Source organism: Myiozetetes cayanensis, unplaced genomic scaffold, assembly GCF_022539395.1.
Source record: "Myiozetetes cayanensis isolate MyiCay16 unplaced genomic scaffold, myiCay2020 scf5-8, whole genome shotgun sequence".
NCBI classification, from domain to species: Eukaryota; Metazoa; Chordata; class Aves; order Passeriformes; family Tyrannidae; genus Myiozetetes; species Myiozetetes cayanensis.
In genome coordinates this window covers 100623353-100638609 of record NW_026087742.1, presented here as the reverse complement: position 1 = coordinate 100638609, position 15257 = coordinate 100623353, and the positions used below count along the sequence as shown (strand labels likewise).

The window sequence follows — 15257 nt, the reverse complement described above, 5'->3', positions numbered from 1 at the left end:
AGATTTAATTAGTCTGTAATTTGATGCTGCAACATATCAAGTACACAGACCAGTGGAGGAGGACATGGAACCACAGAGCAAACTGAAGTTTTGCATGAACTTGGAAGCAAGGACAACTGCTGTGTCCAAGCCAATTAGTGTTAATCACTGCAATGGCAACATAAATAAGCAAATAATACAGAGCAAAGGGCTAAAGCTTTGTCCATACCTGAGATACAGAAGGTCGAGGGGGCAGTGCAGGTGGTGGTGGGGGCAGCCAGCCGGACCTCACAGCTGAACAGTGGGAAAAGAACAAGACAATATGATAAAGAACTCCGCAACCAACCAAAACTACAATAATTCCATTCCAAATAAAACCAGAATTAATTTCCATTAGAAGTTGAAATTCCTCCTACTGAAGGGGCAGTATTCAACATTTAATAACAGAAACCAAACTTGATCTTTACTGAGCAAAACCTTGTTTGAAATAACTTCATGAGTAGTGAATGAGTAGTGATTTAATTTCTGTAAAACCCCCAATGTTATGATAAAAAGCTGAGATAGAAGCCAGACAGTCATAAAAGCTGTAGCTAAAGCAATCCAATTCCAGTTAAAGAAACCCAGAAACAGGGCCCACTTGTCCTCAGGACTTTGCTCTTTGTCATTAATAATACTGCCCTTCTTAAAAGCGATATTTTAGCATCCAGTGTAGACACAGCCTTAGAAAGCAAACATCTGCCATGGAATTAACAGGACAAAACCTAAAGGAACCAGAAAGAAATCCATTTCTTTGGCTTTATGTTTTGTATTTGCATGTTACTATTCACTGACGATATTTCTGAGGGAGGAGGAAAACAAATCCTAGTAGTTAGTTCAGGTCCTTTAACACAATGCAATGTCAGCACTGAATTTGAGCCAGCACAAAGGGAGGAGGGTAATAATCATGTAGGTTCAACCACTGTATTTCTTAGTTTGCTTAAAATACCTAAAACCCTTCATGGGACAAACTACAGGACAGATGATGGCTTCCAAAGGCAGCTGCAGAGAGGAAGACTAGACTAGCACAGAGACACCAACCAGGACCAGTGAGACTCCTTAGATGGGTTACCCTCGCCAAGCTCCTGTTGCACTGAGTGCTCAGCACTTGCACTAACAAAGATACCAGACAGTCCACCTTGCACCAGTGTATTTTTGTGTAAGAAAAAAAAAAACACCAAAAACCCCAACAATAATAAACTTAGAAATGCCTTTTACCACAACAATGCTGAGCAAACAATTACATTAATACACTTTTTATTTCCACACATATTTTAAAAAGCCACAAAGACCATTAAGAGCCTTGTTATAGCTTGGCCATTCATGTAGTTTTTACACCAAAGCCTGAGTGGTTGAAAATATGAAGAAAAAAGATATCAACCATTAAGGATAATTGTGATATGACAATAAAAATGCGTGTGTGAAAACACTGAGAACAGTCATATTGACTATATAAGCTCCAAAGAGGCTTGTAATACATTGGTTATTTTTCCATCTTCTGTATCATCATCACTTGAATCAAAATGAAGCCTAGTATTGCTGCACACAATGCCAAAGAGAGTTAGAACTAAAACAGAACTGAAGCTAAGCAAGGGAGCCACTAACACACCTACAGGTGTCAGAGAGATTTGAAAAAACATGGTCATTAGGATGGTTTCTCTTGCATTTCATTAGTTCAGTTTGTAAGACCACTGCAACAACAGCATGATGTCCTCACTACATTCTCCATCTATCCTGTGCAACCAATCTTTAGAAAAGAACAGTGGACTAAGAAACCTTCCTTTCCTTTAGTCTGAACTTCAGGTTATTACTTCATTTATCTGAGTGCTGGCAGTGGCTCTGTATGTCCATCAGCTGCATGCTGTTACAGTGGAATAGCACATATGCTCAGTGTGGTATGTTCAGCTTCAGGAAACTTTGCAGAAGCTGTGCTGTGGTGCTCCATGAAAAGCCCTGTGTGCACCTCAGGGAATTATATCTGCTCTCAGAATGGCTCTAACATTTTGGGGAGTATGAATTACACATACTTCTTAACAAGCCCATGGCAGCCCTGATTATGGAGTGCCTTGTCACCATGAGCACAGGGGTCCCTGGGAAGGGGCATGTGGGGCTGGGGTCTGTGGTGCTGTGGGCTGGTACTGGCCCCAGAGGTCCCCTCAGCTCTTCCAAGCCCCCTCCAGGGCCCATTGTTTTCATCTTTGCTGGTTTATGCTCCAGCAGGACCTCAAAAGCTCTACTGCAAGAGCTGCAGGCACTGAGAACTCGCTTAAACTTCAGCTGTGAGGATACAGCAGTTGCCATCCTCACTCTGATTCTTCAAACCCAGTAATATACCTTGGAAAGCACCCATGCAGTCTTTGTGCAGAAATGTTCTGGGCTTGTTGGAAAAGCAATTCCTGAAGTGGCTGGACACACTGTGAAACTCCATGAGTCTCCTGGGATTTGGCCCACAAAATTCCAAAGGGAAAAATATTTTTTCCATAAAATAGTCAAATGAAGAAAACACATCACACCAACAAAAACCACCACAAAAAACCCTGCTTCTTCAGCTTTCAAATACAACACATATGAATCTAGCATTAAAGAACTGAGATGCTTGCACCACGTGCATTTGACCCAGTTTCCTCTTTTTAATCCTGCAAATTCTAACTTAAGCTACTCATGAAATATTAATAGAATTCCTGCTGTTGCAGAAGATCTTTGGCCTGTTGTTAGAAGGAAATCATGCCTATGTGAGCACAATTACTAGTGAAAGTTAGTTGACTTCTGAGGACTCATAACAACTTACTACAAAAATCCCATGCTTCAGCCTTCTCTAGTGTCATTACTCTAAAAGAGGACAGTCTTAACAGATACTCATAGGTTTTCATGTGTACTGGCAGGTGAATAGTTTTATTATTAGGCTATTCCATGACACCTTCCTTCCTGGGAGAGCGCTCTGCACAGATCAGCTCTCGCTGTCAGAGATGGCATCACCAGTTAGCTCTCAAAGCAAACATAAACACAGGGAAAGGTCTATTTCCAAAATAAAAGCAAGTAGCCTGGGACCGAGCAGCAAACAGACAAATGTCACACTTCCAGGTGCATGCCTCAGAGCTTGGATAAGCTGCTTGCCCCGATCTTTGAGAAAAAGTCTTCATACCCTGTGCAAAAGTTGAGGGAGCTGGATGGGCCTCGCACAGGTCCTCTTGTTACTGAGCAGCTTGGTGACATTCAAACCAGGCTGAGCTACAGAACCATAGAACAGTTGGGCTTGAAAGGACCCTCCTGATCCAACCCCCCTGTCACATGCGGGTACATCTTCCCCAAGACCAGGTTGCTCAAAGCCCCATCATGTAAAACAAATCCCACAGACAGCAGTGTGGAAAGCCCACACAGGTACCAGTAAAACAGATTTAAGTATCCATATCATACATCTTCCTGTAAGTGACAGCATTTTCATGCACTAGTTACTCACACAAAGATAGAAATAAGGCTTTCAGTTCAAAAATCATGGCTTTTTACTTAGCATGTTTATACTTTAAGACAGATTATCTGCATGGAAACCTCCCAGGACCATTTTTCTGCCCTATTTTGGCAATCACAAAGATTTGATAGTACTAAAATGACACCACATTAGATTAAAAAAAAAGGTTTTCCAATCTGAAGCAAGATTATTATTTTAAAACAAACACCGGGCTGTAATTGTAGACTGTGAGAACTGGTCGTGCCATCTTATCTGGCCACACTGCTGCTCTTCCTCCAGCCTCCCTAGCAGACAACACAAACCCTCAGCACTTTCATTACTTGTGGTAGTGAAAAATATCCATCATAGTAACCACTCAAATAGCTCCTTTACTTGACTTACTTGATCTAGGAAGAGGAGACAAAGGAAAAACGTAAGTTATGACAGCCCAGTCAAACCTATGGGAAGTAGGTCTTTAGCTCACCAGGCACAGCAGCAGTGGAGGATGCCAAAACTAGGATGGAAGAAATCTGGGCCCATAGGATCCCTTAGAGCAACCTAAGAGCAAGGTACTGTACTTCTCTCACTCAATAACAGTCACTTGTCCTCTTGCTTTTCAATATTGAAGAAAACTGCCATAATAAACTGAGCTTCTGGATGTCTGTTATTTCTTTTAAATTAGTTAATACTGGAACAGCAGCATATACAACAACACTTTCTGAAACATTTCCATGACAGGTGTTTATTTAATATTCATGCTTTACATGTGGCTGACACCTTGGTTTTGATGTCTATCACCATACACTGGGTATCAGACAAGTTGAGTGGAAAAAATGTACTCCCTCCTTCCCATCTGAACTGAATACATATATAAGCAGTGTCCTGAAAGAAGGGTGGTTTTCCTGAGTCAAGGGCCACTTTGTCCCTTGCTAGCCGAAGTAAAACTACATACTGCCTATCAGAAGAGGCTGACCCCATCTCAGGTCAAAAGCCTATACACCCTTCAACCCACAATGAAAAGGGCACCCAGAGTTTGGCTGCTTCTCTTATGTTGGTCTGCATTTCTCAGCTCACACAAAGGATGCAGGCTTAACCAAACCCAGCTTAAATCCAGGCTGACCTGGATCCAGATGGCATAAATCCCAGTTCTTGCCTCTGTTGTGCTTCTCCACCATCAACTGCAATTGCACGGGGACCATCCAGGGACTTCAAACTGGGAAAAACTCTGATAGAGTCCCTCAGTAGAGTCTGGCTGATGTATTTGGTATTTTCCAAGTGGATGCTACAGCACTGTTGGATCAAGGGAGAGACTGATTGCATGGCAGACTTACATCAGTTTCTGCTGCCTAAGAGTCCTGAACTTCTAGATCAGGTTTAACAAAAGACCAACCAATTCATTTTATCAGGGAGGAAAGAGTCTGCAACACTGAAATCAGTTCAAAAAAGATGAGCTAACAGAATGAATTATTCTTTAGTTCCCCCCAATTACCTAAGGCTTTGGTTCCTCAGGGAAGCCAGCATTTTCACCCTTCTGCTCTGACAGTATTTCGCAGAGCTTTCTGAGGTACTTTTCCTGCTTCTGTTGCCAAAGGCACACCACAGAAAGTTCTCTGTCTAAGCTGGTTTCTGTTTACCTCGTTCTTACAAAACTTCCATTCTTGTTCCCTGAAACTGGTACTTGATTATCCCGTAACACTGATACGATTCTTCACACTTCATTTATTTACATTCTAACAACAGCATTATTAAAGTGATTGTGAAATAACTGTTTCTTAAGAGATCGGATTTATTAATTCTCAAAACTGCATCTACAAAAAAACCCCCACCAAACTGTAAAGCTGTAGCCAGGAGTATAAATCTAATGAAGGTTTCTAGTAATATAGTTGCAAAATACCTACTGATCCAGGGATCTGTTTCAATAATTCTTACTAATGTCTCCTCAGAAGGTAATAGCAATGCAAAAAAGATATTTTAGGCTCTTGACATTAATTTTGTTACCAGGTTTGTAGAAATGCTGTAGGAAGCACTGCCTGTGGCAGAATAACCCCTCTTCTCACAGTAAGTTTTGGGAACCTGCTCAGCAGGCAAAGCTTCATTTGTCACAGCAAGTGATACACATACCTCATGTCACCAACACACTCTTGCTACAGGTCTGTTTCACCTGCTAATCATACAGAACATCATTTGTACCTCAACTGCATGGAAAATTATCCATGTATTTTCCAAGTAATTAGGAAGAGATATAGCCAGACCTTAAGTAATTAATGCTTCTGCACTATGAACTCACAAGTGTGATCATATAGGACACTAGTGTGCTAACATATTCGGTGTATCACTTACAAATCAAACAAGCAAAACATTATTAGAGGTGTTTTTTATCATGCCTGTTTTTAATGCCCTATGAATTTCAGCACGTTTTAAGTAAAATCTATAAAAGAGAATTTTTTTTTAAACATCTATTTTCTGTGTTGCACCATATGTCAGTCCACAACATCTGTATTTTTTTCTTCCTGTTCTTTATTCTCTAAACCATTTAATTTTCTAGTTACTGTTTACCCTTTCCTTTCCTACATGTTTCTATTTGGGGACTGTTTCTCCCTTCCCCCCAAAACAAAACTACTCAAGACTTTGTCCTGTCTCACTTCGCATTTAGCTTCATTCTCCACCCACAGGGAGGCACAGTCCCTCCACCTACCTCCCACAGATCTCTGTTGCCAGAGCTTCTCACCTCTGGAGATCGGCACAGTAAATGCTGGAGGCTCCAGCACTTACTGCCTGTGGCCATTTCCAACACGGATACAGTCGGTAAAGCACGTGGGAGCCAGGAAGAGCAGCAGGCTACCAGCCATCACCCCTCTGGTCCCACATGTGGCATATACACTTTTTGGGGACATCTGCATCTCCAGGGTCTTCCCCACAAGGGAGGCAGCTTGACCACTGTTCCATGTGAGAAACAGCAGATCCTCTCTTGCTTAACCTATAAAGCTGTTCTACAATGGACCAATGTCTTTTTCATGGAACAGAGTAACCCACATGGGATCAAGAAAAAGGTCTGGTAGGGTCAGTCAAGAACACTTCAACCTTTACAATTTTCTGTAGAAGAGTTTTTTGATTAAAATTTAATTTTTAACAACCTGCAACAGAATGAAAACAGACTGCAAATCATTCCTCAGTCCCTGAAAGAGTTAAGATTAGATAAATGGGAAAATAATTTTTAAAAAGTTCAATTTATTTACACAAATTGCAAAGGAACAGCTACACTTGAAAGGCTGGTATGATTTACTTCAGTAAAGTACTCTCTGGACTCACCTCTTACAAACAGACATAAAAACTTAAAAATCTAAAACCGCAAAATAAGTTACTCCATCAAATTCCTATCATGTAAGAACCATTCATCCATTTATGTTGTCACTGTTTTCTCCATCTTATTCAACCTTAATTATGTCCTTATCCAGTTGGGCAAAGAAATAAGTTACATAGTTGTAAACACATAAATCCTTCATAAAAACTTGTGAAAGACTGAGAGGCATAAAACTCTTCCATCCAAATCAGAAAGAGGACATTAATAGTTATTCAGAATAAGCTCAGTTCAGGGATATTCAGAAGGGGAATAGGATCAGAAGAAAACAGCAGCTCCAGTAACAGATCAGGAACTGTGTCCCAAAAGAAAAAAAAAAAATCTATTCTCCAATTCAAAAAATATTTTTGCAGCAATTATTTTAAAAAAGCATTTCACAGCCAGAAAAAAACATGATAACCAGCCCAATTTTGTGTTCTGTGTTTTATACAAACTTTACAATCAAAGTCACTAACTTCACTCCACTCCTGACGAAGCTTGCAACATCACAGCTCTTGTACACTATGCAAACAATATCCATGAAGTGCCATGCTTTGCTGATGGTATTTGTTATTATTCTAAAACAAAGGTCCTTCAGAATTGTCATCTTCCTAATTTAACGTTTAATGGTCTGATTAATAAACTCAACACAGTAACACACAAGACAGCACAGTACTACAGCATGAGCAAAACCCAAGAAAGGAGGTGGATTTTAATAAACCAAGACTAATACAAAAGCAATGAAAGAAGTCCTGAAAATTCATTACTTAATTTAATTCACTGTGATATAAATTCAGCCTTAAAAAAAGAACATTACTATTTTAAGTTGCCCCATGTCACTTTGGCTTTCAAAAAAAATTTTAGTTAAGAAATCTGTATTTATGGTAACACAAAAACACAACTGCCTGCATCACTTCTTAAAAGCTTATCTTTAGTAACTGTCTTGAAGACAGCTAACCTCAATGAACACAGACATTTCCTAGCAAATATAACTACACATAAAAGAATACAGAAGATAATACAGTAATCATGCTCACCTTGCTTAAATTTCACAGGTTTTTTGGTACCAGTTCCACATACACAAAAGGGAAAGTCACCTGCATTTGGCTCACCACACTAAAAAGACAATCTAGCTGAAGAGATATTGCTGAAAACAACTGGGAAAACTGTATTATGGTAACTATTTGGGCTTGTTTGTATCAAAACATATGAAATCAGAGCAACCATCATTTTAATTCTCAAAATCCTGTTTCCTACAGAATTACAGAATGGTTTTATTTGACACGTAGATTTAAACCACTCAGAAATACAAAGAACTTGACTGTAGTTAGGCAAATATGGAAAAACATCTTGACATACGTCTAACTATTCACAAATCTCCACATTTGGCAAACAAAACCCACCAAGTCTTTATGCTCAAGGAAAGGATGTTCTAATTGAATGAAATAATCAGAGTTTGATGGAGTAAAGAAAGTAATGAAGTCTTCTTCAAAGGTATGAAAAAGAGGATAAAATATGATGTTGAATACAGTTTTCCCCTAGCACTAATGAAAATGAAAGGGTGCAGAAAGAAGATTGTACTGACTGAGTCTTAACAATAAAACTACCACTTTAAACTGCATGAGAAACATGCATAAGAAGCAGTACAGAAGTGATGTGCAGACACATTTATATCACTTATGGGAATGTTGATGCCCACCAATAAATCTCTTCCTTTGTTCCTCTACTGTGAACACTATGTTTAGAGCAAAAGGGATGTTTTCTTGTTTGGCAGCCATCACTAGTGCAGCAATGCTAGGTAGAGGTTACAGATCTGTCTGTAATCAGGAAAACAGCATCTGTAACAGAACACACTGCACTTCCAGCAAAATGCTTGCTGTGATTCCCCTGACCAAGTGTGGACCTTAACACCTCATATTTTACAAGGCAGAAAAAGCCCCCAAAATTAGCCCCACACTGCTGGCTGAAACCAGCATCCCAGAAGGAGCAAATACAGGTTACAATGAGTGTTTCCTTACAAGCAGACACAAAAAACGATGCCTGCATTCCACACGTTCTTCACTGCAGGGACAGCCACAGCAGGAGGTGAGTTTCAAAAGCAAATGAGTGCTGAAAACTTTCAGTCAAAAATTCATTGTAAATAGTTATAAGGTTGTTTTGTTGAATTACACAGCAATACTCAACCTGCTTCCAGAACAACACAAAACTATATAGTTCATGACAATTCTGTTGTTTCATCAAAGAAAATTCTCTTTTCCCAAGAAGTATCCTTTGTTCAACAGAACTGTTAATTAAAGGTGTCTATGTGATTCAGAAATGGAACTAAATGGAAATAAAATGTGCTTCAGAGGTATCTGTATGAATCTAACAAGAACTCAGACTGCTGTCACTGCCTATTAATGGCCCAGAAGTAAATTCTTTAAGTAGCTGTCATGGGCAGAAAACGTAACTGAGAACCACCACCAGAAGACAATGGATGCGTTTTTGGGTTTTAATACTTAAGCTGAGACTTGCTCCAGCCCCAGAGTTACCCCAAGAACAGGCTCTAACTTACTGCTGGGGGCTCTGCTGCAGGACTCCCAGGCTCTGAGCTGCCCCAGTTTTGGACCCCTCAATACCCAGGTCTTACCCTGGAAGCTCTTGGCTTGTAAATAACTAGAGAGTGGGCTAGAGAAGAAATGAAGATGTAAACCAGGTCAAGTATGCATTTAAACTGACATTTTTGTTTCTACTTAAAGCCTGCTGTTGTCCTTCAAGGAATGCATACATTCTAGCCAAGTATTTTCTTAATACATACACAGCCCAAATGCCAGAGATTACACATTCAACATGGAGAATCTAGCAGTACAGAATATTTTTCAGATGCTTAGATGCTAACATATAGACTACATGAATTTAAAAAAAAAGAGTGATTTCTGTCTCTTAACATCTCCTAACAGAAATTCAGCTATGGACATTTGAGAAAGTGGGACCTTTCAATAAGTTCTCTTGCTTTTTTATGTTTTTCCTAGGTAACACTAGTTACAGCATCCCAGAGGACTGCAGCTAGGAAGTATGAATGAAGATGCCTCCTTCAAGTCCAGTTACATCCCAACTCTACAATTTTAAAGCACAGTTTCTGTGGTTAATGCATTGCTGGACATCCCAGCCATCATGAATAAATGTTCTGTGTGTATGCTTGCCAGGAGAGAGGCATAATAAGATGGTGACAAACATGATACAGCAGCAGTAAATGAGTAATAAAGAAAACGCCAAAACAAAAAAACCACTGGAAAAAAAAACCAACCCCTGCCCACAACAAGGATCTGCCACAGTCTTTGACTAAATTTACTTGAAGAAGAGATATTTCTCTTTTTTCTGTGTTTTAAAAAGGAAATAAACAAAACAAATGCTCCAAACTACAGATGGTTTTACAATTAAAGAAGTGATACCTATAGATCAACATGACCTGTGTGGAACTGAAAACAGAACTCGATACTACTGAGCACTCCTTTGTAGGTCTGGAAGCAGATTATCCACTAAACTTCCCAAATAACAATTATTTGTGGACTAGAACTAGTAGGACAAAAGCTAATGTGCTAAAATAGAACTACTCTAATCATGTTGGACATATATAGACTCATAAAATATCCTGAGTTGGAAGGGACACAAATGGATCACCAAAGTCCAACTCCTGGCCCTGCGCTGGACACCCCAAGAATCACATCATGTGCCTGAGAGTGTTATGTTACTTCAAAAGCTATAGTGACTTTCAAACTGCTCCATTGCAAAAACAAGATGTTAATTTTCATTCACAGAATGACTTCTTTGGGAATTTACATTCTTCTTTCATTTGTGTTCCAAGCAAAACTTAAATCCAAGTTTATTTCCTTCCAGTTATTATCTGGATTCTGAGAAGATTTGCTGCCTTAGAAAATGTGTACTTGGCTAAAGTTTGGGGTTTTATTTGGATGTATAAAAGACATCAAAATTGGAAGCAACACATCCCTCAACAGGAACCATAGTCAAAGATAAGGAACTACTTCTCTGTGTAAGGAAAAATAAACCCACCAAACAATTTTATTCCTATTGAGTTTCAGGGTTCAGCACACACAGAAGGACTCTTGAATTCTCTTTAATGTTTGCACAAAAAAAGTCCCACATAGCAAGAGGCAGAACAATTCTACTTCAAAACCACATTACAGAGCCCAGTTAAACATTTCTTGACACAGTCAAACCTTGGCTTTCTTCTGAAGCATAAGCATGACCATGTTTAACCTGGTCCTTGAGTCAGATGATTGGTGTGCCCCATATAAACCTCTGACGTGGTTCAAGGACGCTGCTGAAGCACAGCAATGCTGGATGACTGCTGCCCTGAACAAACAGCTCCTCTTTTCACCACTCACTGTGCAAGGCAAGAGGCACACTTGAACATTAACTTTTTGAAAAGCCATTTTCTTTCAGTTCTCCCCATCTACTATTCTACATTTTCTTTCTCTCCCCTCAACATGCACCTGTGTCAAAAGAAATGACCCTTTCTTTTTACTCAAAGAGTGTTTTTTGATTGTCCGTACACATATGGTAGACTTTACGTTTGCTTTCTCCCAGTTTAAACATTAAGGGTTTTCTTACTGCTTCTGAACTACAAAAAATAAATAGTAATAAAAATCAATTATACTGCAGTTACTGATGAGAGCTGTCTAAACAGTCAGTCTAGTTATAAACAGTCAATGATGACAGACTACCATATGTTAAGCTTCCCAGTATTGTGCCAGAAAACATTATAATCACCTTAATTACAGCAACAGTGATTTTTCCCCTCAGTGGCGACGTAACACAACCAAGTGCAAATACTCCTCTTCTGTAGTACATCACTGTCTGCAGCAAAGGCCAGCACGTGCACATATTGTCGAGCATTTGTGCAAACACACCATGTTGCCAAGCACACAGCTAACCTAAAAGGCCTCAAAAACAGGAAAGAAAGCAAACTTCACCTTGTGTGTTTTGCTGAAATATTTTGTTCAGATCCAAAGAGGAAGCTCTGGAATGCGATTTCTGTGGCCTTGGAGGTGGAGTAGGGGGCTCTTCTCCCTTTTTCATGGCATCTTCTATTGATGTGCTAGAATAAGACCTAAGGAAAAACAGACAGGGGAAAAACAGAAAATGTTTTATTTCAAAAATTAATTTTACACAGCTACAGTGTTTAGTACCTAAAAATACACTGACCAGAACTCAGTTTGTGGTGGAAATTCCTTGCCCTAATGACTAGAAGTTCCCCCTTATAACAAGACAGATTTATTTGGCAACAGAGGGACCCAAGTGTCTGGAGAAAGAAACGAGTCATGCTTACAGGGCTAGTATTTTTTAAGGCCTTTTGTAACACAGCCTCAGGCCTTCTTATGTAACTCTGTCAACATGAAAATTGCAGCAACTGTTTTGAAGAAATCCAAGTAAAATTCCCCATACACACACCCCTTAGAGCTTCTGTTGCCTTTCCCAACTGCAAGGGGAGGGTTTATACAGGTATGGCTTCAACATACCTCTTGGAAGTACACATTTTGTAATTTATAAAAATTCTATTAGAAAAAAATTTTCATAGCATACAGTCACCAAATTCCACAAAATCCAGAAAAACTGAATAGCTCCAAAGTAACCAAAACTGGCCAAAATACATGGCTCAGTACACCTTTCCAGGCCCTCACACAACAATTAATCCCAATTAAGGGTGGTGCATTTGCTAAGAATTTTGATTTTGCTGAACACTGTCCAATATTTTTCAGCTGTTGTAGTTACAGTTCTCCTGCAAGGAGAAGACTTTGTTCAAAATGAGCACTGACAATGTGAGACGTTACACTCACTGTAACACATTATGCATGTCAGAGCAAGACTAAAAACACATTTCAGTAAAACAGAAATAACTCCCACTAACGGGAAACGGACAATATTTTTGCCAAACAGGTTCCTTATATCCAGTGCTGACTGTTCAATAAAAAGTATATACTGAACAACATCTTATTACCCTCATTCTCCAAGTCTGTCCATTTACGAGCCACTTCACACAACCACTCAAAAAAGCTGATGGAGATTGTCTGTCTCCCTGCTTTACCTCACACAACTTCACAAGACTTAGGTTTTTCCACTCCATTCTGAATTCCATATAAAATCAACATCTGATTTATTTTTATTAATTTTAATCCAACATCTTCACTCAGATCCCATTCAGGATTTTCTTTACGGAGAAGTTCATCAAGATTTGGTATTCCAAATTTTCTGATCTATCCCCTCAATTCCCCCCCACACTCAGTCCTTCCTTTTCTTTTTCTAAAACTGCTCTTTTTTTGCTACACGAATAAACAGGTATTGTAACAAAGCTTGTGTATATCTCCTCAGCTGGGGTTATGTGTCATCATCATGGACTTAATACCACTATACATCCCATCAGGACTGCTACAGTAAGATCCAGCACTCCGTTTCCAAGTCAATCAATCAGTTAGTAAACAGTACATGCACATAGATGGCTTTCCCAGCAGGTCCCACAGCTTGTCTTATAGGAGCCTTAATCACTCCATCGTCTTCCCCTAGTTCTGCCAGACACAGCACTGCCTGATTTACTTCCTTCTCTAACATTGCCTGACACAGGACTGTCAGATTCCTCCTCACTCACTGAATCAGTTTTAAGGACCTCCTGGAGGAGTCATCAATAATTCTATTTGTTTATCATCATCACCAAGTTTATTAGATTTACTATTCACATCACAAATTCTTTCAATGTTTTTACCTCTTTTCTCAGTTACTGAATATATTCCAATCAGGTGTTTAAAGTCCATTAATACACTTTTTTTAACATTTCAATCAATTTTTGAAGAGAAAAATAAATCCAGCTGTGGTATTTCATCCCATTTTTCAACAAGCACAACAGGTCTGAGTTCAAGGACGTGCTGAGGCATCTTTAGACTCAACTTCTGCATTGAAGCAGTGACACACAGTCAGATGAAGACAGTCATTCCTATGTGATAGTTACATTTAGGTGACTTTCTATGAACTTAAGCATTTGCTGTTTTATGCATTTTTGCACGTTTTTTGAGTATTTGCAATCCAGTAACACAGCAAGAAAATTTAAAACTGTGTTAACACTAAAAATCTTTGGCTAGCTGCAGAAAAACAGGCACATGAGGCAGTTCAGCCTTCCCATGTAGGAAGACAGGATTTCAATCCTCAATCATCATGCCTATAGCTGACCCTCTCTTACTAGCAGGCTTTGACAAGCTTGTAAGCAAGGAGATCCTGTTTATACTCTCATTACTCAAGCAAAAAAAAAAAAAAAGAATCCTCTAACTGGCACCAAAGAAGAAAAGTTTGAAGGTGAATTAACAATATGGTTATAAATCAGTCGTGTAGCCCCTGGTGGTCTAGTGAGTAAGGCGCCGCCATCACCGCTGAGGCCCGGGTTCGATTCGGTCAGGGGCCACTCCCGGGCAGGTGGGGCTCGTTAGCCCTTAAAGGCAACCCACCTACGTCCTAAGGACCTCGCTGCCACCGTCCAAGCTTGCTTGGCCCCGGCAGATGAACCTTAGGATTAAGGGGTGGGCTCAGTTCCGCGCACACTGTGTCTCACCTAAAAAATCCAATGCGCAGGCTGGAAGGTGTAAAGACCTTCCCCGGATCTCGCTCGCGAAGACTGGCCATTATTTTTTATTTTATTATTATTTTTTTATTTTTTTTTTTATTATATTATTTTTTTTTATTATTATTATTTTTTTTTTTTTTTTATAAATCAGTAGGTGAACAGCCAAACCCAAGATGCAATCCATTTATACACCATATTTTCTGGCACAGGTTCTCCCTTTTCTTTCAAACATCCAAGTTCAGCGCATGTCACTTATAGCACAACAGTGTCAGTCTGTAAGTCCTCCCATCACACATCAACCAACTGTAGCCAAGTACACACATGCCAACAAAAGGATTCACTCACCCACACCAGAGAGCTGAGCTACTACTGTTGTTTCTGTGGGAATGTGCAGTGTCTCCCTCCATATGAAACCACCCTGCAGGTTTCAAGAGTACAAAACTGCAGAGGACGTTCCCAGCAATGGGGTGCTCCCAGCTGTCCTGCCAGGAAGCCCCTGGGGCTGGGTTGGAGGCAGTCACCACCCTGACAAGAGAGCAGGGCTGGGCAGACAGGCAAAACTTCCAGCACCATATGATCAGAGATCATGGGGCCCCAGGGCAGTACTTATGTAGGGTCTATAGCTTACAGATTCCTCCTGGTAAATCTGTCTGATCTGAGCTGTACTTCCAGCACCACGCTAATTAAAAAAAAAAAACACACACACCAAACACACCATTTCTCATGCTTTGTGTCTAACACCAGAGGTGTTTATTTCTCCTGAAATAGAAGTGAAAGCAGTACCTGGATCGTGGTCTGGCTTTAAGTGCATTAGATTCCTGAGCAGCTGGAACAGAAAAGAAAAAAAACAGCTA

General features: G+C 39.9%; 1 protein-coding gene across 4 annotated transcripts in view; it reads right to left on the bottom strand.

Annotated features, from left to right (window-relative positions):
• Nucleotides 1-15257, bottom strand: part of REPS2 (RALBP1 associated Eps domain containing 2) — a 95474-nt gene that overhangs the window by 22286 nt on the left and 57931 nt on the right. For all 4 annotated transcript variants that reach the window (XM_050333984.1, XM_050333986.1, XM_050333985.1 and 1 more), the window contains exons 12-14: nucleotides 15187-15229; nucleotides 11771-11907; nucleotides 209-273 (exon numbers count right to left, since the gene is read on the bottom strand). In XM_050333984.1, the coding sequence (XP_050189941.1) occupies nucleotides 209-273; nucleotides 11771-11907; nucleotides 15187-15229 (245 nt within the window). The remainder of the gene's footprint in view (nucleotides 1-208; nucleotides 274-11770; nucleotides 11908-15186; nucleotides 15230-15257) is intronic.